This window comes from Mchenga conophoros, linkage group LG3 (genome assembly GCF_057382185.1).
Source record: "Mchenga conophoros isolate Kocher_MC1m ecotype Shallow Benthic linkage group LG3, M_conophoros_male_GT1.1, whole genome shotgun sequence".
NCBI classification, from domain to species: domain Eukaryota; kingdom Metazoa; phylum Chordata; class Actinopteri; order Cichliformes; family Cichlidae; genus Mchenga; species Mchenga conophoros.
In genome coordinates this window covers 34,146,282-34,171,811 of record NC_140528.1, presented here as the reverse complement: position 1 = coordinate 34,171,811, position 25,530 = coordinate 34,146,282, and the positions used below count along the sequence as shown (strand labels likewise).

At 42.0% G+C, this 25,530-nt stretch overlaps 2 protein-coding genes across 7 annotated transcripts in view; both read right to left on the bottom strand.

Annotated features, from left to right (window-relative positions):
* LOC146578310 (butyrophilin-like protein 2) overlaps window positions 1-8,143 on the bottom strand; it is a 49,218-nt gene extending 41,075 nt beyond the window's left edge. For both annotated transcript variants that reach the window (XM_085258399.1, XM_085258382.1), the window contains exons 1-3: window positions 7,909-8,143; window positions 4,268-4,612; window positions 3,974-4,072 (exon numbers count right to left, since the gene is read on the bottom strand). In XM_085258399.1, coding sequence (XP_085114525.1) covers window positions 3,974-4,072; window positions 4,268-4,612; window positions 7,909-7,945 — 481 coding nt within the window. In that variant the 5' untranslated portion in view covers window positions 7,946-8,143. The remainder of the gene's footprint in view (window positions 1-3,973; window positions 4,073-4,267; window positions 4,613-7,908) is intronic.
* Window positions 8,144-10,490: 2,347 nt separating this feature from the next.
* Window positions 10,491-25,259, bottom strand: LOC146578309 (uncharacterized). Of its 5 annotated transcripts, XM_085258282.1 has the most exons (11): window positions 25,091-25,259; window positions 24,440-24,787; window positions 23,319-23,651; window positions 23,134-23,241; window positions 22,677-22,997; window positions 21,909-22,235; window positions 21,258-21,581; window positions 19,714-20,040; window positions 19,147-19,467; window positions 14,962-15,288; window positions 10,491-12,284 (listed from the first exon to the last, which is right to left on the bottom strand). In XM_085258282.1, the coding sequence occupies exons 1-11, from the start codon at window positions 25,125-25,127 to the stop codon at window positions 12,193-12,195; spliced, it is 2,865 nt and encodes a 954-aa protein (XP_085114408.1). In that variant the 5' UTR covers window positions 25,128-25,259; the 3' UTR covers window positions 10,491-12,192. The 5 variants fall into 5 exon arrangements, with proteins under 5 accessions (XP_085114408.1, XP_085114433.1, XP_085114416.1 ...); XM_085258307.1 differs by lacking the exon at window positions 14,962-15,288 and having other exon boundaries at window positions 20,038-20,040; XM_085258290.1 differs by lacking the exon at window positions 19,714-20,040.
* Between the last annotated feature and the right edge of the window lie 271 nt (window positions 25,260-25,530).

Genomic DNA, 25,530 nt, shown 5'->3' with positions numbered 1-25,530 from the left:
AACAAAACTTGACTGAACGACTCAGGCACCCTAACACACTCAATGTCATCTAGTGCTTACTCATTAATCCTAAATTATTTTTCCTTGTGAACCTGATCAGAGGAAGGGCGCTCATGTGGCCAAGGAGATGTTGGCTGGTAACATGAATATAACTTTTCTGGATTTTCTGGAAAAATTAAATCAAGTTTTTGATAAATACTCTAGCACTGACTTGCTCACAAAACTGCTGACACTCTGACAGAGGAGGAGTAGTGTGGCTGATTTCGCTGTTGAGTTTGTGGATTCTGGCAGAGGAGACTCGCTGGGATAAAAGGGCCCTTTGCGGGACCTAGTTTGCATTATTTGAGTGAATACATTCAAGATAAACTTGCAACGAAGGAATTCCTTGCTTAACTTCATGCACCAGTCTACTTATGTATTAAAGGTGGATGACCACATTCAGGCATTTTGTCCCCAAAGGAACTGTAACTACTGGCAGGTAACTTCTGGTTACAAGGGAGTTTTTGCATCAAACTGCTGCTAAAGTAATTATTCATAGGGGTTGTTTGATTGTTGGGGTTTCTCTGCATTACTGTAGGGTCTTTGCCTTACAATATAAAGCACTTTGAGGTTACTGTTGTTGTAGTTTGGTGCCATCCATCCATTTTCTTCTGCTTATTCAGGGCCAGGTTGTGGTGTCAGCAGGGAAAGCAGAGAAGCCTATGCCTCCCTCTCCTCAGTGTAACAATAACAAATGTGTGGTGTCTCTTTAAGACAGCCTAAGTTAATGTTTAGTGATGTCACTAAATATTACTGCCCAGCCAAAAGATATAATTTCTCTGACATGCCATGGGTCTCCCCCAGGAACTCAACTGGCTCCATTTTTATGTGGAGTAGTAGTGGCTCTACTCCTCACCCTCTCTCTAAGGTAGAGACCAGCCACCATTCAGAGAAAGCTAATTTCTCCACTTTCTCTGAATAGTGCCGTGGGCACTCCACCCTTTTCCAGCTGAGAACCATTGTTTTGTTGGACTAATGGACGGATTCTCCTTTTCAGCACCCTGGCATAGACTTTCCGAGGAAGGCTGAAGAGTGTGACCACACCCTCCAGGCTTTTTCCATGGCCTCTCCGAACTCTTCCCAAACCCAAGTTTTTGCTTCAGCCCCTGCCTGATCACTGTTCTGCTTGGCCTGTCAATACCTACAGTGGGGCAAAAAAGTATTTAGTCAGCCACCGATTGTGCAAGTTCCCCCACTTAAAATGATGACAGAGGTCAGTAATTTGCACCAGAGGTACACTTCAACTGTGAGAGACAGAATGTGAAAAAAAAATCCATGAATTCACATGGTAGGATTTGTTTTTGGTAAGTATTTGGTCAATAACAAAAATACAACTCAATACTTTGTAACATAACCTTTGTTGGCAATAACAGAGGTCAAACGTTTACTATAGGTCTTTACCAGGTTTGCACACAGTAGCTGGTATTTTGGCCCATTCCTCCATGCAGATCTTCTCGAGAGCAGTGATGTTTTGGGGCTGTCGCCGAGCAACACGGACTTTCAACTCCCGCCACAGATTTTCTATGGGGTTGAGGTCTGGAGACTGGCTAGGCCACTCCAGGACTTTCAAATGCTTCTTACGGAGCCACTCCTTTGTTGCCCGGGCGGTGTGTTTTGGATCATTGTCATGTTGGAAGACCCAGCCTCGTTTCATCTTCAAAGTTCTCACTGATGGAAGGAGGTTTTGGCTCAAAATCTCACGATACATGGCCCCATTCATTCTGTCCTTAACACAGATCAGTCGTCCTGTCCCCTTGGCAGAAAAACAGCCCCATAGCATGATGTTTCCACCCCCATGCTTCACAGTAGGTATGGTGTTCTTGGGATGCAACTCAGTATTCTTCTTCCTCCAAACACGACGAATTGAGTTTATACCAAAAAGTTCTACTTTGGTTTCATCTGACCACATGACATTCTCCCAATCCTCTGCTGTATCATCCATGTGCTCTCTGGCAAACTTCAGACGGGCCTGGACATGCACTGGCTTCAGCAGCGGAACACGTCTGGCACTGCGGGATTTGATTCCCTGCCGTTGTAGTGTGTTACTGATGGTGACCTTTGTTACTTTGGTCCCAGCTCTCTGCAGGTCATTCACCAGGTCCCCCCGTGTGGTTCTGGGATCTTTGCTCACCGTTCTCATGATCATTTTGACCCCACGGGATGAGATCTTGCGTGGAGCCCCAGATCGAGGGAGATTATCAGTGGTCTTGTATGTCTTCCATTTTCTGATGATTGCTCCCACAGTTGATTTTTTCACACCAAGCTGCTTGCCTATTGTAGATTCACTCTTCCCAGTCTGGTGCAGGTCTACAATGCTTTTCCTGGTGTCCTTCGAAAGCTCTTTGGTCTTGGCCATGGCGGAGTTTGGAGTCTGACTGTTTGAGGCTGTGGACAGGTGTCTTTTATACAGATGATGAGTTCAAACAGGTGCCATTCATACAGGTAACGAGTGGGGGACAGAAAAGCGTCTTACAGAAGACGTTACAGGTCTGTGAGAGCCAGAGATTTTCCATGTTTAAGGTGACCAAATACTTATTTTCCACCCTAATTTACGAATAAATTCTTTACAAATCCTACCATGTGAATTCATGGATTTCTTTTTCACATTCTGTCTCTCACAGTTGAAGTGTACCTCTGGTGCAAATTACTGACCTCTGTCATTATTTTAAGTGGGGGAACTTGCACAATCGGTGGCTGACTAAATACTTTTTTGCCCCACTGTATAGACTGATCCCAGTCCAACAGGCTGACCAAGCCTGATAGCACTCCTTCAGCCTGATGGTTCCCTTCACTTCTGGTGTCCACCATCTGGTTTTGGGGTTGCCACCACCACCAGCTACCTTGTGGCTGCAGGTCAGTGCAACAGCTTCAGCAATGCAGGTGCTGAACATCCAGACGATTTGGACTTAATGTCCCCAGTCTCCCTTGGAGTGCTCTTGAAGGTGAGAGTTGAAGATCTTGTTGACTGCGGCCTCTGCCAGGCATTCCCTGTGGACATTCACTATATGTTTAGGTGAACCAAGTCTGACTCAGGTAATACATGAAACCACGGTTCTTTGTTTACAGATGGATTTATTCTTCCGTCACACTTCTCCATCAATTCACTATAAAATCCACCGTCAAACTGTCATTACATAAATGCGCAGAATGATCAAACATAAATACAACAAACAAAAATTTAAAATAAAGTTAACAAATGTGCAATAAACAGAACACAGTTAAATGTACCACGCTGGCTGCACATGACTGTGAGAGGAGTCTGCTTTAGAAACAAAAACTTAACGAAAAACAATTCCCAACTTCTTCTTTATCTTCTTTGCAGCTCCCTTTCACTATGAAACAACTTATTTAATCTTCCTTATGACTTATTTATCTTACGGCTTTTCTTAGCTTCTTTGCACATTTTCTTAACCTCCTTTTTTGTCACTTAAAGGCGAAAGAAAGAAATAACATACATAACACAATAATTTAACAAATTGACATAATTTACATACAGTTAAAGACTCTAAGAAGGCCGGGTACTCTGATCTGTCGTTTGGCACATAAGTGCAGACGACAGTCAGGTCCCAATCCCTGACCCAAAGGCGCAGAGAAAAAGAAAACTCTCTCATCCACTGGGAAAAACTTCAACATACAGGCAGCAAACTGAGGGAATGCTAAGTTACCCACCTCAGCCTGCCACCTCTCACCAAGGGCAACTCCAGACTGAGACAAAGTTTAGCCCCTCTCCAGGAGACTTGTTCAAGAGCTCAAGCTTTTAATTGACTATTGCATAAAACAACATCTAACACTTTGATGCGCCCATTTTTTTCAGTTAAGCCTTGGACTCATTGCACTTCTGGGACCATAAGTGTGTGGTGATCACAGCCTCCGATCACTCACTCTTTTGGTTTGGCCAAAAGGGTTATGGGTAGGTGTTGTAGGAAAGACTAACCTGACTTAAAATGGTGCCGGAAATGAAATAAAAGACCTCCAGAAACCACAAGAAGAACCAGGAGAACCAGGAGAGCTTTGGCCCAGGATGGAAACCGTTCTGTGTAGAAACATAAAGACAAGTAAGACTTTTGACCTTTGACGGAATGTAATTAGTGAATTTACTGAACAGGCCTATACTTGTGTGAAAGAGCCTAGAGTAACATGGTTATTTCTTATTAAAGTAAAGTTTTAAAGTAATAACGTTTTATCTGAGTGATGTCAGATTTGTCTACAGCATGTGTTTGTTGTTGACCTTTGACCTGCAGCTGCACATCTCCTAGTCTCTCGTAGCCAAATATAGGGTCTCTGATGGAGCAGGTGTAGGTGGCGCTGTCAGACAGTTGGAAGTTGGTCAGGGTCAAGCTGAGGTCTCCAGTTTCCAGAGCGTCAGTCTTCATGGATGTTCGGCCGCTGTAACGCTGGTTTTGATCTTTCAGTTCGTCTCCTTGAAGCTGACGCTGGTGGACAGTTGAAGGACTGACGTCAGAGCGACTCCACACCACTGTGGGGTCACTCAAATTGAAAGTGTCAAATTCACAGGGCAGGTGGAATGAGTCCCCCTCATACATCTCCAAAGCAGCTGAGGCATGCTGGGAAACTGAGGACAGACAGAGACTCCATGTGTGACTTTGAGGTAAAGATCAAGTTTAGACCTCAAAAGTTGATTCTGTTCATCAGGACGTAGCGTTTTCAGTGAGAGAAACCTTTCGTCACTCATCCAAGTTACTTCTTCAGTCTCAGCTGACTGCAGGTTTCCCAATCTTATAAACAGTACATTTGCATTATGCCGGCTTGTACACATACAAGAGAAACACGAGAGTTCTTCTGTACTGATGTTTACTGTGCTTCTCTTAACGTACACAGGTACACTGTAGAACTGGTGAATACAAATGTACAAGGAAATTGTATTTCAGCATTAAAACATATTGCGATATAAAATTCACAAAATATAAACAAACATACCACTTTGGCCTGCAAGTGGACAAACCGGTGTATTTGGAACTTAGGACTTGTTTTTTCTTCTTTGACATTCACACGGCTAGACCGTCACCATGAGCAGCTTCTCTGGCCTTTTTTCTAAAAACAGGAAGTGACCTCTGCCCTTACCTTAAACTTACAAAATTAACCGATTATTTTCCATGTATCAAATTAACAGTACACCAATCCGGTATGCAATAGGAAAATGTTAACATGCTCAACACAAAAATAAAACATACAAAATAAAATGCGTTAATTACATTATCATTACAAGAGCTCTGCCTAGTGGTCAAATACTAACATTTCAACAGCTGTTACACTCCCACCATCACGCTATCGCAACAGCATGTGTGTTCCTAAAGGAATTTAACCCAACAATGAAATTTATAAAAGGTTAACCAATAAACATAATGTCTAGTCTTTACTCTGCTTCAAGTAAAAGTGTAGTCTTATGTATGGGTCTCTCTAAAATCGTCTTAGTTGTGTGCTTCCCCTTATTGTCTCTAGTAGAGTCAGTGATGAGAAGCTTAACTTTTCTGACTCTGCCGTCAGCTCCTGGAGTTCCTGAACTTCCACAACTTTAGCGAGTTTCCATTGGTTTCTTGGAAGACAGTCTTCTTGTAATAACACAATGTCATTTACTTTTGCATTTCTTCTGGTTTTATTCCATTTGCTTCTGTGTTGCAGGTTTAACAGATATTCCTTTCTCCACCTAGTCCAAAATACATTTGCCAAATACTGTACTGGTTTCCATCTTTTCTGGAGGTAGAGATCTTCTTTAGCAAATTCTCCAGGTGGTGATGAGATCACTGCTGATTTCATCATCAAAATATGGTTGGGTGTCAACGGCTCCCGTTCTACAGGGTCGTTGATAGACTCTACAGTTAGTGGTTGACTATTAACTATTGCCATGGCTTCATACATGAACGTTCTCAATGATGAAGTGTCTAATCTTGAAGCTGACTGGTCAAGAATGGATTTCAGAATATTTCTTATTGTCCGAATCTGCCTCTCCCAGACTCCTCCCATGTGGCTAGAAGCAGGTGGGTTGAAAACGAAAGTTATTCCCAGCTCTCTGACCTTCTCTTGAGTTGCTTGCGTTAGAAGCTTTCGTTTCTTGCACTGATAAAATTGATGCATTGATCACAATGCAGCTGACCTACATTGCCACGTACTGTTATGAAACAACGGAGTGCATTGAGAAAACAGTCTGTACTGAGATCATCTAGGACTTCTATATGTATAGCTCTCAAGCACATACATGTAAACAAGAGTCCATATCTCTTTAAGTCTTTCCTCCCTTCTTTTACACAGAATGGTCCGAAGCAGTCCATACCGCTGTATGTAAATGGAGGGGTAGCTTCCAGTCTTTCTGGTAGCAGGTCACCCATCCTTTGTTCTTGATTGCCTTTCCTGTACTTTCTACATTTGACACATTTGTATATAAATGACGATACTTCAGTACTGCAGCCAATTACCCATATGCCATTGGACCTTAGCTCATCTACTGTCATCCCTCGGCCTTGCTGATGCGTCTTCTCATGAAAATGTTTAATGAGTAGGTGCGAGACATGATGTTTCTTTGCCAGAATGGCTGGATGTTTGATGTTGGGATGGATTGATGCTTTTGTAAGTCTTCCTCCCACCACTTCTTTCCTTTCTTCTAATGTAGTACTTTCATTGGACATTAATTTTGGGTTCTTTACATACTTTACACGTCATCTTAATCTTGCTATTGCTTTCACAATTCTCATCCAATCTGAGAATTTTTCCAGACGTTCCAAAATGGATTTTTCTTCTTTTGCCTTAGCTGCGAATACTGTTGTGACTTTGAGTTTTGGATCTTCGATGTTGATCTCTAGAAAGGCGCTTGAGAAAAGACGATCGCTACTACAAGGATTACGTGCAAGAGCTCATAAAGAGAGGTGATGCAGAGAAAGTGCCAGAGGCTCAGCTAAATAATCAACCAGCGTGGTACATTCCTCACCATGGCGTCTACCATCCTCAGAAGCCAGACAGATCCGTTGTCTTTGATTGCTCTGCAAAGTACCAGAATACATTGCTCAACAAGCATCTCCTGTCAGGACAGAGCGCTAACTTGAGCGGGGATGAATGGTTTCAAGTTCACATTTGGAAAGCTTGGTTGCAGGAAGGAACTATCTTGTCTTACTTGGGAATGAACAGAAGGTTTTTCTTCTTTCTCACTTTTCACATTTTCAGCATACACCTTCAATCTTGCTTGTGCTGCATTATGCTTTTGCAATTCTTTCAATAGTTCCACTTCCTTTCTCTTTTCTTCTAACCTTGTCTTTATTGAGGTGCTCTCTGTTAGAAATTGAGCTCTTTTCCTTGCATCTTCAACTTCAAGATCTCTTATTTCGTCCTCACACTGATGCTGTTTTTATTATCTTAATGACTTCTTCCGTAGCTGCTACTTCAGCTGCAGCTTCTTGTCTTTGTTGTAATGTGACCAGAGATGATTGCTTTGACACCCCAGAGATAGACCTTGACGTATATGTGATCCTTGAAGAAGCGCTGGATGAACACGGTCAAACACGGACTCTGAATCAGGCCAGGGTATACTATTTGGATCACCATCTTCTTCTAAAAGGCACCGAGCCTTTGCTCTGGCAGTTTCACTGATAGCCATGCACACATCACATCTTCTGTGCATTTCAATATCAGGACTATGTATTTTTCTGATCTCATCATGAATGTTACAGATGTCAGTCATACTAGCATCTATAACACTCACAGCTTCAGATATTAACTCATAAGTTTATGTGGTATTTCCACTTCTTGTAAAATTTGACATTTGTTTGATGGAAATCTCCTCCTGCTGCACTTCAACACATTAAAGAGAGAGAGATGAAAGAAAAGCTGATGATGAGAGCAGAGAGAGGAAGGTGTACTTACCGTGCAGGAGGATCACAAACACCACAAACATCTTCATGTTCCTGTCAAACTCAGAGACTCTTTAAAAGCCCTTCAGGACATCAGCTCACAGCAGCTTCACTTTCCTCTGCTGATCATCTACTGACACTCTCACACTGCTTCACTGTCACAGCTCAGAGTTCAGCTTCACACTTTGTTAAAGCACATCTGTGGAATGAAGTCCGGCCGGCCACAGATCACTTCTGGGGAAAGAGGAGGACGTTCAGCCTCCTCGTAGTGTGACTGCTCCAGGTTCACAGCGACACCCAGAAAGCTCAAAGTCCTGTCACATGACCATCATTTACAACCAGCTCGGAGCAACTGTATGAGTCAAACACAATAAAACGGAAACATGAAGCTTTGGTGCTTCAGTGAGTTTATGTTAGCATGGATGCTACACACTGCACACACACACCAACATGAAGTTTGTGGTGGCAATGTGTTGATTTCAGCCTGAGCCAGAACCTTTTTATGACACGTCACAGACTCCTGTGAGTTTTTGTGGAAACACTAAACACACCTTTGACCTCCACCAACACAAACAGCTGCACTAAGAAACAAACAGCGCCTGATATATATGGATGTGATTAATCTGAGAGACCATTATTGTTTCAAAGACCAACAAAACTCACTGAAACTGTGTGTTTGCACAAAGGCTGAAATGTACATGTGTGTTATTATTTCAGATTCTTGCACTGAGCTCTAAATCTGTCATTAAAGTGTTCACATGTAAACCAGGCTGTTTGTATCACTGCACACTTTACTCAGAAACACATGCAGACACGTTCTTCTGCAAATGAAAGAAGGAAACAGAAGTGGTGCTTTATGTTTATCTCAGCTCTACAATCAGGAATGACAGAGCAATAAAGGACAAAGGATCCCAGCAGGAAGAAGAAATGATTAACTACACATGAAATCAAACACTGTGAACTCTGAACTCTGGACTTCAGATCAGAAACAGATGAAGGTTTTATGACGGTCAGAGAAATCAAACTAAAGTAAAACAAGAAAACAACTTAAATAGCACCAACCAAACAAGACGAGAACTAAACACGATCCAGACGCACACTGAGGAGGCAGTACCAACACACAACTGTCTCATTCTAGCTTAAAATTTCTGTTTCATGACCCGTCACAGTACCACGCTGGCATTCACGGTGTTCCTGAGAGCACACCATTCTTTCACAAACATTTGTAGAGGCAGTCTGCATGCATATTTTACACACCTGTGATCATGAAAGTGATGGAACACCTGACCTGATTCAATGATCCGGATGGGTGATTGAAGCTTTTGTATATGACTTTGCGGTCCATGTTCACTGAGTATTAGTGGTATCTAGTGGACATTTGAAGACACTACGAACTGATCTCAGACTATTTTGAAATAAATCAAGTATATTTAAATACAGCACAATCACAGAAACTGTGTAAGTGGACAGTAATAACAAAATTAAGGAAAACACAAAAGTGGAAGTGACACAACTGTGAAGTTTTATATATACACTCAACAAAAATATAAACGCAACACCTTTGTTACTGCTCCCATTCCCCATGGGATGGACGTAGAGACCTAAAATTCATTCCAGATACACAATATAACCATCCCTCCCAAACAGTGGTCACAAATCAGTCCAAATGTGTGGTAGTGGGCACATCTGCTATATTGAGATAATCCATCCCACCTCACAGGTGTGCCACATCAGGATGCTGATCTGACATCATGAGTAGTGCACAGGTGTACCTCAGACTGCCCACAACAAAAGGCCACCCTGGAATGTGCAGTTTTGTCTCACAGCAAAATGCCACAGATGCCACAAGCAATGAGGGAGCGTGCAATTGGCATGCTGACAGCAGGAATGTCAACCAGATCTGGTGAATGGAAAGCACGTGAATGGAAGCATTTTACTGGATGGACTCGGAGTTTTGTGCTTTAAAAGCTTGAAAGCAGCAACAAGGAGCTGATGGCTTTGGTAGCAGCTGGAAGAAAAACAACATTAGAAAATATGATGGTGTGGTCTCAGCACTGCATACCAGAAAGTAATAATTCCAGCATATGTAACTGTTGTAGTTCCACGTTGTAGGGCTGCTGCTACCTTACACAGATTACATATCGCAGACATCTCTGCTGTAATTACATGGCAGCACAGCTGGAATCAAAGACGAGCTTTATACTTCTGTTTCCGGCACAGCTCACTGTTACACATCTGTTACATTGTTACCCTTTACAGGTGTGAATGCAGCGCTGTGAGATGTAAAAATATAAACTGAATGCAACATTGAAAAAGACCAAATTTACAGTTGAGTGTTGAATGAAATAAGCTCTATACAAAGAATCTTTGAATGGCAGAGGTGTGTGCATGTACCACAGAGCCATGGCTCCGAGTCTGACAGCGTCTGAATGTGAGCACCGCCCTACAAACATGCTTTGAGTAAATGGTAACCCTAAGTCCTGAAAATAAAGTGACCATTCATTGGACTGATAGGGATCAGCCTCTGCTGTTACCATTCTTTTCTTCTAATAATGTCATGGAGGTTGTGAGTTAGGACCCAAGATGCAGGCACGGCTGAGATACAAGTGAGTTTTATTCATAAGGTGGTGACAGACGAACCAGCAACAAGCACGAGATGACACACACTATAAAAACACAGACAGGAACATGAGGAAATGTGCAACAGGTGCCAACACAGCTGGAACTGATTGGGCACAACGAGACAAGGAAGCAAAGCAGAATACACTGAGGTAAGACACAGACCTTCAAAGTAAAACAGGAAATACACAGAGACGCAGACTGTAGGGGGAGAGAGAACACTGAGGAGCATCAGGGAGAGCACAGACATGATGGGCTGGGGAAACATGGAATAAAGCACAAGGAGTGTAAACAGGAACCAGAACTCTACACACAGGGAGACACAGGGCGTAAAGACACGAGGGGAAAGGCAATAAACTAAACTGAACAACTTATGAACCATAGAATAACTCCTAGAATAACAAATGAACTCAACATGATAAAGAAACACGAGAAATCAGGGAACACTGGGTCTAAATGACCCAGGACCATGACAAATAATTCTCCTTTGCCTTGTTGTTTCATATCATCCTGTTGATCTTCTCATGGCTAGTTTTGAACTGCTCCGTAACAGAAATGGAAAAAGCACCTGTGAACAAGCAGTTAGAGCTTATAGAAGTCCAGTCTAATGGCACACTAAAGGTAAAGTACCACTCTGTGGGCCCTACACAGTTCCCCCACTCCATCCCTACAAATGCTTAGGGATGGGAATCGAGAGTCCCAGTAATCCAATTGGACCTTATCAGTTATTGATTTATTATATTTTATTCCTTCCTAGTTAAATTTACCCCTTTTAATTTTTCATATTTATTTCCTATCTTATTCATAGCCTTTTCCTTTTTTGTTTTCTTTAGGTCACGAGCAGTTGTCCAAGCATTTCACTACATATCGTACTGTGTATGACTGTGTACGTGACAAATAAAAAAAAAAACATTTGAATTTGAATTTTGATTTCAGTTTTAGTTTCTGTGTCAAAGGAGGAAAACCCAAACTGTTGCTGTTTTACCTTAGAGTAATTAAGTAACGTACTGTGTTACTTTCAAGAAAAGTCTTCTGTGTATTAGGTGTAATAATGTTTTTAACTTACTTTTTTTGAGTAAACACTCATCACAACAAAGATGGGAAACACCTCCCACATGCACAAACATTTGGCCCACAGCATGTATTTAATATGCATGAATGTAATGTCTTTGATAAGCTGCTTTGACATGGTGGTGACTCTCAAAGTGGAGCCAATGAGAATCGATAAGGAATTTGAATCACTAAATTCTCATCAGTTCCCGTCCTTACAAACAATCCAAACAATCCATCATACTGAGTCAAAGTGATCGCAGGTCAGCTTTGTTGGAGATGAGACTTCAAAGTGGAACATGTGGACTGTTCCTTTATTACTACCACTGAAGGCCACGCCCCTCTGGTCATGTGATCATGTGGTTGTAGGAACGCTCCTCTTCCTCAGAGGATCCACCTGTGCTTCCTCTCCTCTCTCCTCCACCTGTTACAGTGAGGGAACGTCCTCCATGATGGAGGAGCTGCTGGAAAGTGCTGAGAGTTTCCTCCAGAGTGAGACCTCTGTCACAGTTCAGAGGATCTACGGCAGCAGAGACCTTCATGGACACTAAAAGTCTCAAACACACAACAACAACATCACACTGACTCCACTCTGACATCACTGATCAATAATCAAAGAACACACAGATCAAACTGATTGATCAGCCATCAGAGGAGTCGGATCAATGGAGCTGCTTCTGTTCCTGATGTCCCCTGTTTGATCCTGGACCTGAACTCTCCCTGCAGAGGAGACACAAGACAGTCAGACACACAAAACTCGCTTCCTTCCTCAGACATAATCAGTGAAAACTGGTCCAGTGAGGTCCTGCAGAGAGTTTTCAATAACACAGGAGATGTGCTAACTCCAGAGTTCGGGGAAGCCCAGATGACAGTGAGCTGGGTTGAGCCACAGTCTGAGGAGCAGAGCACAGAAGCACTATTGACCATCATCCTGCTGGTCTATGCACACTTAATCTACTTCATCACTGTGTCATTCTCCTTATTCAACAGTCTTTGTTTGGTTATAGTTCATAGTTTTGATGCATGATTCATAGAGTTATGATGTCTTTGTGTTTCCCTGGTGAGTATTAATAACATGTAGAACCTTAGATTTCTGAAACAATTAAAATATTCAGTAGGCGTTAAAGTAAAATCCTAAAACAGGACACCTACACTGCATTACTGTTTGTACACAGACTGAGCGGATGTTTGAATTCAGGTTTTATATTTCCTCTTTACTCTCAAACCTTCTTTTTTTTTTTTTGTCATTTTGCCATAAAAAAAGGCAGGTAATGTTTTTATTTTTTTAAATACTCAATGTTTGGGTTTTAATTTTAAAAGCCTACAAATATTGTACTTGATAATAAAATCATGACTTACATCGATAACAAATTAAAGCTGAGTTACATTTTACACACATTAAAAGCAAATAAAATATATAAGTAATATATATTTGTTTTGAAATTCAGTTTCACATATTTATAGACATAGAACAGCTTGGAGAATAAGTGCTGCACTGAAAATTACTATGCTGTTATATTAATTATGTTTTAACAAAGCAAGCAGAACTAAAACACACACACACACACAAACAACCTCTGAATAACTGAAAGACAGTAAAATGATTTTCTTTTGGTCATTTCTCTAAGTCTAAATGAGCTTCAGTCTGGAGAAAATAAAAGACTGCATTCAAAATGCAATGACTGTTGCAGACTGTTTAACAGGATGGCAGGGGTCCTATAATAGTATAGACATCCAGCTCATGAGACAATAGGTCCCATGATTGCAGTGCATTATGAGTAGCTACCAAAGAATATGAGACCATTTTATAGGACCAGATGTATCCTATGGTCCAAACAGTATTCCCTCATTATGGCCCAATATTGTTTGATGCTAATATGTCCCTTCACACCGCTAGACAAATTCTAAAGTGGTTTAATAAACACTGGGATGCAGTCAAATTGCTTTTAAAGCCCCATTAATATAAGCATCATTACAATTTTATGTGAATGCTAGTGGGAAGCAGATTAATGCCATCTTTGTTGTTGAAAAACATAACAAACAAGCAGGAAAATAACAACAAGCTAAAATGATATTTTCAGTTTAATAATTTGTTTAATATTCCAGCTTGCGAGTACTCTTCTTCTTCTTCTTCTTCTTTTGCAAACAAACCGATAGGGAATGGACTGTGACAATCTACATGAGACATTTAAAATGTATGGACTTAAAGGAACTTCAGTTTTTAACTAATAGTATAAGGGAACTTTGCATGCTACCCTGTGATAATGGCTTGCAACAGGCAAAGAAAATATTATGGGGGAAAAAAGATTCTATCAAAACCACAGTACAGCTCAATGAAGCCGAATGATCTCTCTCAAGCTCGACTGGATAAAGTCAAACGCCTTGGTTGTGGACATCAATCCTGTTTATGACTGTTAGGCTGGAGGATGTTTTCCAGCTCTGCTGTTCAACACAGACCCTTACAGCAAAATCTCTCAAACCTTCGAACAGCAGCGAGTCTGCAGCTGAGACAACAACAACTCAAACTGCTGGTTATTTTCAGAGTTTTGTTTTAAAATCACTTGGAACCGTCATGTTTTCAGTGATTCTTTTATTTCCAGCATGTTTTAAAAGCATCACAGATCCTGTGCTGGCGGAATATGTTCTATATGTGCAGGTTCAGCCATACTTTACTGAAACCACTGAGCGAAGCACAAACTGTGCATCGCTTTGTCACAACAATGTGTTTATTAATTTAAGGTTTTTGAAACTGTACACAGGCTTTTATTTCTTTTAGCTGTTGCTAAATCTCTATTACACTGATGGAACTGGATGCTGACCTTGCTTTGTAGTACAGGACCCAGAAAGATATAATATCAGCAAAGTTCATCACAGTCAGGATTTATTGACCTTAGTGAAACGTAAAATCCCATACTGAGTATGTTTACTGTGGTTATCTGTGGTTTAACTTTCTCTGTTGGGCTTCTCCCTAAACTGAGTACACTTAAACTCTAATGTTTAGCACCCATAGCCTAAAAAACGAGCAGCACCAGCTGAGGCTTGTCAGCTCAGGTGAAAGGATTACAAAACCACCCCATCTACAGGAGCTCTACACCAAATGGTGGTGAACGAGAGTCATGAGCCCTCATAGGAAGCCCAGTCACACCAAAAACAGAACATCTTCTGATGGGCGAGACAAAACGAGCCGGAGCTTCTAACCTCATATCATCATACTGAAAAATACCAGCACTAAAGCCCCTCCCTCACTACTCAAATACTGACTCATGAACATCTGTCGTTATTGCTCTGTTAATGCTAATTTTTCTATGGTTGCATTTCTTTCTTTAATTATTCTGAAATCGTAACAGCCATTTAACGGTGCATTAACTTACATATCAGAGTAAAGACACAAACAAACCTGTGACTGTGAGCAGCACTGTTTGTTTCCTCCAGATGTCCCCACTGATGACCACACAGCTGTATTCTCCACTGTCTCTCTCTGTGGGCTGTTTCAGGGTCAGACTGAGGTCTCCAGTTTTCAGCAGGTCTTCATTCACTCTTGTTCGGTCTCTGTAAACCTGGTGCTGTTTGTGAGGCTGGTCAGATCCACTCTGACACATGTGCACCATCATGTATTCTGGTTTATATCGTTCCCACTTCACTGTGGCCTTTTCAGGAAGCTCAGCTGTTGTTTGGAAAGGCAGCTTTGCAAACTCCACCCCCTCCTCTACGTCTACATGACAGTCTGAGTGGACAAAAAAGACAACACACACAACATGACCTCTATAGAAGGCAACAGATGGTTTTCACAGTTTCACAGTTGTAGAGAAATCTTTAGAACAGAAGCAGATCTCAGAATAAAAAATAAAAGAGGCAGAAATCTTTTTAATTCAGTTCAAATCCAGTCTTTAAAAAAAAAACACCCTTGTGTCCTGAATGCAAACTGACAGCCGATTGAATGGGAGAGAGACTTTACAACTAATATGTTCAGATTAGTTGAACATATTAGTTGTTCTTTACGAGGCCACAAAGTGAAGCAGACAGGCAGTGGAAGTTCATATTCATTTACAACTAAACGTTGTCTTCCACTTTTAGAAACTCTGGGAATCACATGTTAGCCTGCTGTTATGGTCCCTGCACTGGGCAATGTGTTTTGTTTTGGGGGTTTTTATGTGTTGTCTCTCGCTCCTCTGCCTGGGCGGTGCTCATCAGGGGCTCGCGCCTCTGGCCCACACACCTGTTCTCAATCACTGATTTTCAGGATCCTGAGCTCTATTTAAGAGAGCGGTTCTGTGCTACTCATCGCTGGACCGTTGACTAGTCTGCATCTACCCCGGACCGGTCCCCATAAACCTGAGTGTGGTAATACGATACTGTAAGGTTTCGAAGATATAATGGAGCCTGATCATTCATGAACACACCTGCCTCCATTTCCCAACACTGACTGAAAGGTTACACGCAGAAACAGGTAATGCTATCAAAAGTAATTATTGTATCCAAAACCACGTTTCTGAGAGTGTGAGGTCCAAATGTAATAACTTCAGTTTCTCTGAATTTGTAAACAGGAAGAGGTCATCCAGGCCTTCATGACCTTTATGCAGTGTTTTATAATATTTCTTAGGGGTGGGATGCGTGACATAAACAGTCTTGATTCCACCCCACAGTTTAATGTGTGAGGAAGACTGCTCACACACATGGACATATTGGAATCTGTCAGAAGTCTATAATTTAAACTATATCCTGTCATGGTCCAGGTGAGTGGCATGCTTGTTTGCTGTGCTCTAGGGCTCCTCCTCTGGGTGGAGACCTTCATTCCACCTGGGAGCTGCACCTGAGGCTGATTATGTCGGCAATATTTAAGACCAGCGCTCACAACCACTCGTCGCCTGAACGTCTGCTAATCACCATTAGTGCTAATCCGTTCATGTCTCTTGCAGATTGTTAGTATTTGTGCTAATCTTTTGCTCTGTCTTCAGCTAAATCCACAGACCACGCCTGCAAACTGTCACCGCTTACACAGTCTGGTTGCTGGTCACTTTTGCCAACCATTTTGTGTCAGTCATAGCAGTCCCAGCTCACAGTGTGTGCATCTGCCCTAACCTTTGTATATACTCCCCCAGCCCAAGTGTTTTTAATCACAGTTTTCACTCAGTCACTATTTCACTCCACCTGTATATAGCCACTAAACTCCATATTAGTGTGTATTCACGTTTTTTTCACTTGTAATAAATTCTTGCCACGTTCATCTGGTGTCGGTGTTTAATCTGTTTGAGTCCAATCCGCCCTGCACAGCCCGCGCCGTGACAATTTCCTTTTATACAAATGTTGCATTCTAGCATCTGTAATCTAATGCTGTGGTCGGCAGCATCAATTGCTACGATAAGGACCAGCACAGAGATGACTCCACTTTCAGAAACCATAATAAGATCATTTTTATCTTTCACCAGTGCTGCTTTGGTGCTGTGATGAACTTTAAATACAGACTGAAACTCTTAAAACAAACCACCTTCTACAAATGATCACACGCTGATTTATAATCACTTTTTAAGGAGTTTAGGAAAAAAACTGAAAGCTCAAATTTGATCTATGATCATTCTGTCTCAGCTACACCTGTCGCTCAAACAAACACAAATCTTTACCTGAACATCAGAGGAAAAAAATCCACAGGAGAGAAGCACTGCTAATAGAAATTATAGTGATGTGAAAAACTGTTTGACCCCTACTGATGTCCCACTGTCACCCTGTGTTCACACTTAAAAGTTTCACTTCATCAAACATATTTTAACCCTCTCCAGGCCGGCGTTGCAGATTTGCAACAAGTAAAGGCTCACACCCCGCTTACCCACATGCATATTTTATGAGTTGTTTTACTCAGAAGTACCACTGCAGGTATTCTTTTGTGCATCAGCAACAAAAACTTAATTTGAGCCTGAGAGGGTTAATATATTTGATATACTTAATACCACTTTTAAATCGCATCTTAAAACTCATGTATTCAAAATTGCATACCCTTCATTATGATTTTCTTGTACTAATGTAAAGTGACCTTCAGGGTCTTTAATAAAATAAAATGTATTATGATATTATGTGATAGTGAAGCCCGAGATATCCAAACTTGCCTTAACTAACATGAAAATAAACATAATTAAGTGTTTTTCATAACTTTTGATGAGTCATTAAAGCACAGCGGAGGAATTTTGCTTCACTACCTGCAGAATTACTGTACGCGTACTGTAATCGGATTACAGTAACGTGCTACTCTCTGAGACTGGAGTCAACTAGGGCGCTCCAGTACCTCCATTTTGGTCTTTCTGAGTTGTTCAGAGGTGAACTTCCTGCTGTGTTCTGGATGTCTGACTGCTGCTGAGTTCTCTTAGTTAAACGCTGTTAGACTGATGCAGCTGTAAGAGGACTCAAACCTTACAAAACGTCCAGCTTTGGTCTCATCAGCGTATTCCTCTACCGAGTTTGATGTTTCACAGAAAATGTGATGCAAACCTTTTTCTTTTTGCTCAGCAGTGGTTTTTATCTTGAAATGCTGCCATGCAGGCCATTTTTGCTCAATCTCTTTCTTATAGTGGGGTCATGAACTCTGACCTCACCTTTGGGAAGTGAGGCCTGCAGTTCTTTGGAGTTAATGAGCTGTTGAGCTTTTGGGGTCACTTTGGCCGGCTCATAGGAAGGTTCACCATGTTCCACAGTTTCTCCTTTTGTGGATAATATCTGTGGTTTGTGGTAAATAGTGACCTGATGTGTTGCTTTTCAGGTCTGTTTTCAGATGATTTCTATTTAGTGAATTTCTTGATTCTGGCAATAATGTGGCCACACCTGAGTGTGGATAGTGAAAGTGAACTCAGCTTTCCAAACATGTGTTTTCATACAGGTGGGTTTGGATCATCTTTTGCCCAAAATAAATGAAATCATCATTTAAAAACTGTGTTTTGTATTTAGTCAACTTATCCTTATCTAATATTATAAACTGATTATCTGAGTGGGGCGAACATGCAATATGGAAAAATAATCAAGAAGAGGAACGAGTTTTTTCACAGCACAATAACCAAACTTTAAAGTCTCTGCTTTCATGAGTTTGTCTCAACAAAAAAGTGTTAAAGATTTTTTGTAAGATATTTTTTAGCATACATTTTTGAGGTAGCATTTTAAAATGCTACCATCAGTCAGCTCCCTTTGGCCCCAAACTCAATCAGAGACATTTCAGTGGGAAACCGCTTTCACCCTCAGGCAGCTTTAAATGAATATAGTAGAAATCATTTAACAGCAGGCCTCACAGTAAGAAGGTCCTGAGTTTGATTCCACTCCCATGTCCGCGTGGGTTCTCTCCGGGTTCCTCCATGCAGTTAGTGCCGTTAGATCATTGGTCATTCTAAACTGCTCAAAGGTGTGAGTGTGAGTGCGAATGAACGTCTGTCTGTCTCTATGTGTTAGGTGACCTGTCCGCTCTGTGGTAGCTGGATGGTCTCCAACCCCCCCGTAACCCTGACAAGGATAAGAGAATGAACGGGTGGATACTAATACAAAATACACTACTGACTGGAAGCAGAAAATTAGATGATGCAAACCTCTGACCTGTTTCTACAGCACTGACCTCTGACTTTCAGCTGCACTTCCTTCTTGATCAGGATGTTTCCCTCCCTGTAGACGGTGCAGGTGTAGACTTGTGTGTCTCCATCTGTGGGGTGTTTCAGGGTCAGACTGAGGTCTCCAGTTTTCAGCAGGTCTTCATTCATCTCCGTTCGGCCTCTGTAAGCCTGGTCCTGTTCTTCAGGCTGGTCAGAGCCGTTCTCATACACGTGGACCTTTCCGTATTTACCCTTCCACTCCACTTTAGTGTCTTCAGGCAGGTTTCCTGTGGTTTTAAAAGGCAGCTTGACAGGCTCCACCCCTGAATCCACCTCCAGTTTTTGGACTGAGAAGACAGAAAAGCACAAACTTATAACTTAAACATGACAACAGTTTAAGCTGTTTTGGAGAGGTTTCATGTTTGGAAAATGCTATTGTCTGCTGGCGGGAATGAAGGAGACAACGAGTCTCTTGATTGCACTATTAGTTGTGTTAAATTATTGTTTCTTTCTTTAATTAATCTGCAGATGAACTCGTAACAACCATTTAACGGTGCATTAACTTACATATCAGAGTAAAGACACAAACAAACCTGTGACTGTGAGCAGCACTGTTTTCTTCCTCCAGATGTCCCCACTGATGACCACACAGCTGTATTCTCCACTGTCTCTCTCTGTGGGCTGTTTCAGGGTCAGACTGAGGTCTCCAGTTTTCAGCAGGTCTTCATTCACTCTTGTTCGGTCTCTGTAAACCTGGTGCTGTTTGTCAGGCTGGTCAGATCCACTCTGACACATGTGCACCATCATGTATTCTGGTTTATATCGTTCCCACTTCACTGTGGCCTTTTCAGGAAGCTCAGCTGTGGTTTGGAAAGGCAGCTTTGCAGACTCCACCCCCTCCTCTACATCTACATGACAGTCTGAGGGGATGAGAAATATACAGCATGACCTCTTGTGACCTTGTGCTGCTTAGTTTCGACAGTTTAACAGATGCAGAAAAAGCTAAAGAAAAATGTTGCAGTCATTGCAGGAGCTCCTATAAAACTGGCCTCATGTGGGTCTCTCCTGCCTTTGATACCACCCTGTTTTGTTCAGCTGACTTTAATCAGCAATTAGAGCTACTTAAGACTAAAGAAAGGTGAGCTCTAGTGCCAAAGAGGATCTGAGGATTCAGGAATGACGGACGATTAACAGCCAGGAGGTGGCAGTAATGCAACAGTTTTGGATGCAAGCTGCCGTTAAACTGAAGAAGAAGAAGAAGAAGCTCTAGTGCCAGGCATCCTTGTTGGTTTTGTAGCTGGTGTGAGTGTGCAGTGGCACTTTTAGGGAAACAAAACAAGTGTGGCCTTTCTGTGATCTCAGAAAATGGAAGCTTGGAATTGGCAATATTTCATTTTTGAATATTTCACTTGTAGGTGTCTAGAATAATGTTACCTTGGAAAATACAACTTCCCAGTTAAGTTAGGTGAGTGTCTGTCTGAGTTTAAGTTCTTACTTCAAGCACTATTTGCATAGATAAGATAAGATAAACCTTTATCAGTCCCAGTATGGTCACGGCACAAAGCGGACAATACAAAGTTAAGGGCAGCAAAAATTACGAAAAACAGTAGAATAGAATAAAATAAAATAAAATGCTTTACAAAAGAGAATAAAATTGTTTAGCCTTATTTTCAGAGTAATCTGGGGTGGGGATAAGTTCTCTGTTGGGGACAGGAAATTGAGGGCTCTTGTCACTGAAGAACTTTTTGCCAAATGTGAAGGTTGGCAGGCAACTGTGAAGGGGGCTCAAGTCACTTTGCTCTTCTTTAAATAATCATTTATTTTCCTCCCACACAGCATATACAGTGCAATACAAATACACGTATTCTTCTTTTTTATTACTAAGTTATTATACTGTGTTGTGTTGCGTTGTGATGTGTCGTATCGTGTTGTGTTGTGCGACTGTGCAATGACAATAAAGAGTTCTCTTCTTATCTTCATATTAATTTAGGGCCACTTTAAAATTCCATAATCAGTCAGTTCACTTTGGCTCCTTCACTGGGAACCAGTTTTGCCTTCAGTTAGCTTTTTATTTCTACTCATCACAACTACTTAGAAAGCAAAATTCAAACCTCAGACCTGTAGCTACACCACTGACCTCTGACTTTCAGCTCCACTTCTTTCTTCATCAGGATGTTTCCCTCCCTGCTGTAGACGGTGCAGGTGTAGGTGGAGTTGTCTCTCTCTGTGGGGTATTTCAGGGTCAGACTGAGGTCTCCAGGTTTCAGCAGGTCTTTTTTCATCTTCGTTCGGCCTCTGTAATCCTGTTCCTGTTCTTCAGGCCGGTCAGAGCCGTTCTCATACACGTGGACCTTTCCATATTTGTCCTTCCACACCACCTTGATGTCTTTAGACACTTGAACTAAGGTTTTGCAGGTCAGCTGGACAGACTCCCTGCCTGAATCCACCTCCACCTTGTGAACTGAGAGAAACAAAGCACAACACGATGACATGAGCAGCAGCATTGAGAATGTTTTATTTGACTGGATAACTTTTCCAGTAAAATCCATTCTGACTGGACACATTTGATGACGATGAGCAGAAGCAGGCAGAGAGAAGAAAACGCTCTTATTTTTATTTGTGGGTAATTGACACCTGATGGGATGGGACTACACTGTTAAAGCTAATAATATAAAAATGACAACAGTCACCTGTTCAAACTGGTTACATCTGTTAGATTCTTTGACATTTAACTAATCAGATCATTTTAAATAAACACTGACCTTTGACCTATATCTACAGAACTGACCTCTGACAGTGAGCAGCACTTCCTTCTTCATCAGGATGTTTCCCTGCTGATTGTAGAGGGTACAAGTGTAGGTGTTTGTGTCCCAGTCTGTGGGCTGTTTCAGGGTCAGACTGAGGTCTCCAGTTTTCAGCAGGTCTTCATTCATCTTCGTTCGGTCTCTGTAAACCTGGTGCTGTTCTTCAGGCTGGTCAGAGCCGTTCTCATACACGTGGACCTTCCTGTTTTTCATGTCCTTCCACTCCACTTTAGCGTCTTTAGGCAGGAAAACTGTGGTTTTGCAGATCAGCTGGACAGACTCCACCCCTGAATCCACCTCCACCTTATCACCTGAGATGACAACAAAGTATCTTTTACTAGAGCAATGTTATTCTCCCAGTGTAATGGAACATGCCTGTATTATGTATTTTGTATTCCTTTTCTTTGTACAGTTGTACAAAAAGAGAGAGAGAATTTATTTCCATCGTTGAATCACAACAAGCAGCCTGTTTCTTTGACGATAAGGTGCTGGGAACAATAGCTAAAATTATGTTGTCTCTAAACAAACTTTAGTGAGGACAGCATGAGCACTAAAATGATTTTTGTTGACTGGATAAGTTAAAATATTTCTAGTAAAATCTGTTCTGACTGGTTCCAGTCTCAGAAATGACCGACTATAGATGGGACATGAAAAAGTCTGTGTATTGAAGGAACGGAGGAGCTTTGAGCCAACTGATACTTGGCACACTATTACAATGAATCTGACCTTTGACCTGTATCTACAGAACTGACCTCTGACAGTGAGCAGCACTTCCTTCTTCATCAGAATCTTTTGCCTCCGGCTGTAGACGGTGCAGGTGTAGGTGTCACTGTCTTTGGGATGTTTCAGGGTCAGACTGAGGTCTCCAGTTTTCAGCAGGTCTTTGTTCATCACAGTTCGGTCTTTGTAAACCTGGTGCTGTTCTCCAGGCTGGTCAGAGCCGTTCTCATACACGTGGACCTTCCTGTCTTTCATGTCCTTCCACTCCACTTTAGCGTCTTTAGACAGGCAAACTGTGGTTTTGCAGGGCAGCTGGACAGACTCCACCTCTGAATCCACCTCCACCTTGTAACCTTTGAGGACAACAAAGGACAACATGATGACGTCAGCAGCAGCTGTGAACAAGTTTGTGTGAGCCACAGTCAAGGAGCCACCAGAGGACACCTGCTAACCATCGGCATTATGGGTAGTGTAGTAGGAGACACTCACCTGACATGAAATACTGTCGGAAATAATATATGAGACCTCCAGAAACCACAAGAAGAACCAGGAGAAACAGGAGCACAAGAACAGCTTTCGCCCAGGATGGAAATGGTTCTGTACAGAAACATAAAAATATGACCTCTGACCTGTATCTACATCTCTGACCTTTGACCTGTGGCATCATCACTGACCTTTGACCTTCAGCACTACTTTCTGTCTCAGGATGTCTTTGTCCCTGTAGATGGTGCAGATGTATCCTCCACCGTCTCTCTCTGTGGGGTATTTCAGGGTCAGACTGAGGTCTCCAGTTCTCAGCAGGTCTTTGTTCATCTTTGTGCGACCACAGTAAAGGTCGTCCTGGTTCTTAAGGTGGTCACTTCTGTTTGGATACACATGGATCATCATGAGTTCTCGGTCAGAGCGAGTCCACTCCACTGTGGTGTCCTCAGGCAGGTCAGGTGTTGTGTTGCAGGGCAGGATGACGGAGTCTGAGCCTTCCTCCACTTTAACCACCACTTGCTGGTCTGTGAGGACAATAAACCACAACATCAGCTGCAGAAGCAGACAATAGGAGTCGTAGCACTGATCTAATCTGGGTATGTTTTGCCAATTGTGATTGTATACAAGAACCATACTTTTCAACAATAAAAGTTAAATAATAACTGCTTCCTGTTTCAAAGCTACATTTACTTTATTGCTCTTTTTCAGTGAACGTAAAGATTTGAAGCACTGATGTCAAAGAGCCTGAAATTACAACAACCTTGACCTGAGGTCACTCTGCAACAATGCTATCTAAGCAAGCACTTGGTGACAGTGAGAAGGAAAAGTTCCTTTTAACAGGAAAAAAGCTTAAATATTTATATTTTATGTGACCACCCATAAAACTTCAATTCTGTTTCTTTGCTTTACTTTTTCCTACTGAAAACGTCATCAGTGCAGGCTCTGCACACGAACAAACAAATACAAATCATCTTTTTATGGGAATTTGAATCCAATATTCCTGAGAGTTTCCTTCTCTTTTTGGTGAACAGGGCCTCAAATGAAAACCACATTTTCTGAACTCAATGATCCGAACTCAAAATGGACCAATCTTTAGAACTAACGTTTGTCCAGAAAAGGTAAAAAAATTATAATTCACAACAGTAAAGAGATATCATTAATGTGTCAAGCCCCAGCATGTTACAGTGCTTTAACTCGACATGGCCGTGACTGTTAGACTGTTACGACTATCAGGACACTTTGGATGAACATTGATTTGTTTGATTTCTGCTGTTTCAGCTTCTTACAGGCAGAGTTTCACGGTACTGCTGACCTTTGACCTGCAGCTGTACATCTCCCACTCTAACTTTATTTCTTTCATTGCTGAGTGTGCAGGTGTATTTTCCGCTGTCAGTCAGCTGGAGGTTTTTCAGAGTGAGGCTGAAGTCTCCAGAGTCCAGAGCATCAGGCCTCATCGATGTGCGCGCGCTGTAACGCTGGTTTTGTCCTCTGAGATCATCGGTTTCTTCTTGTCTCACGTGGACAGATTGGGGATTGAGATCGTTGCGAGTCCATGTTACTGTGGGGTCCACAGGTGGTAAACCTGAGTACTGACAGGGCAGCAGGACAGATCTTTCCCCCTCATTCACCTCCACCAACACAGCCAGGGCATGCTGGGAAACTGAGGACATATAAACAGACAAACAAATTATCTGTGACCTGTGGATTAGAGCAAGAAATCACAGCTTAATCTGAACATGTTTAATGTAGATGTATTCTGCTGTTAGTGTAGTTACACATGCTCATAGTTATAAGGGAAATGTTAATGAATGTTGTGATGCATTCACGGGAAAATTTCTGCTCAGTTCAAAGAGGATGGGAAGCACAAACCTGCACGATCTCTCCTGCTGCACTTCAACAAATTAAAGAGAGAGAGATGAAAGAAAAGCTGATGATGAGAGCAGAGAGAGGAAGGTGTACTTACTGTGCAGGAGGATCACAAACACCACAAACATCTTCATGTTCCTGTCAAACTCAGAGACTCTTTAAAAGCCCTTCAGGACATCAGCTCACAGCAGCTTCACTTTCCTCTGCTGATCATCTACTGACACTCTCACACTGCTTCACTGTCACAGCTCAGAGTTCAGCTTCACACTTTGTTAAAGCACATCTGTGGAACGAAGTCCGGCCGGCCACAGATCACTTCTGAGGAAAGAGGAGGACGTCGGCTTTCCTCGTAGTTTCACGCCCGAGCGCTCAGGTTGGAGGCGGCTGCTGTGGCCTCACCCTGACACGCACAAAGCTCCGCCTCCAGTCCTGACCATGAAACATCCACTGTGGCTACAATGATGCAGATGTGACCCTCAGCAGCTGGATTTCCTCTCCATAGATGTGTTTCCATGCAGATCATGGACATAAAGCAGC

What these genes read in the sequence shown, in the direction of transcription:
- LOC146578309 (XM_085258282.1), bottom strand. Translation starts at nt 25,127, where the DNA reads ATGAAGATGTTTGTGGTGTTTGTGATCCTCCTGCACA. An exon ending in AGTAGTGCTGAAGGTCAAAG is followed by an intron (nt 23,242 to 23,318) that starts GTCAGTGATGAT and finishes GTTTCTGTACAG; the next exon opens with AACCATTTCCATCCTGGGCG. An exon ending in AGTGCTGCTCACTGTCAGAG is followed by an intron (nt 22,236 to 22,676) that starts GTCAGTTCTGTA and finishes TTGTCATCTCAG; the next exon opens with GTGATAAGGTGGAGGTGGAT.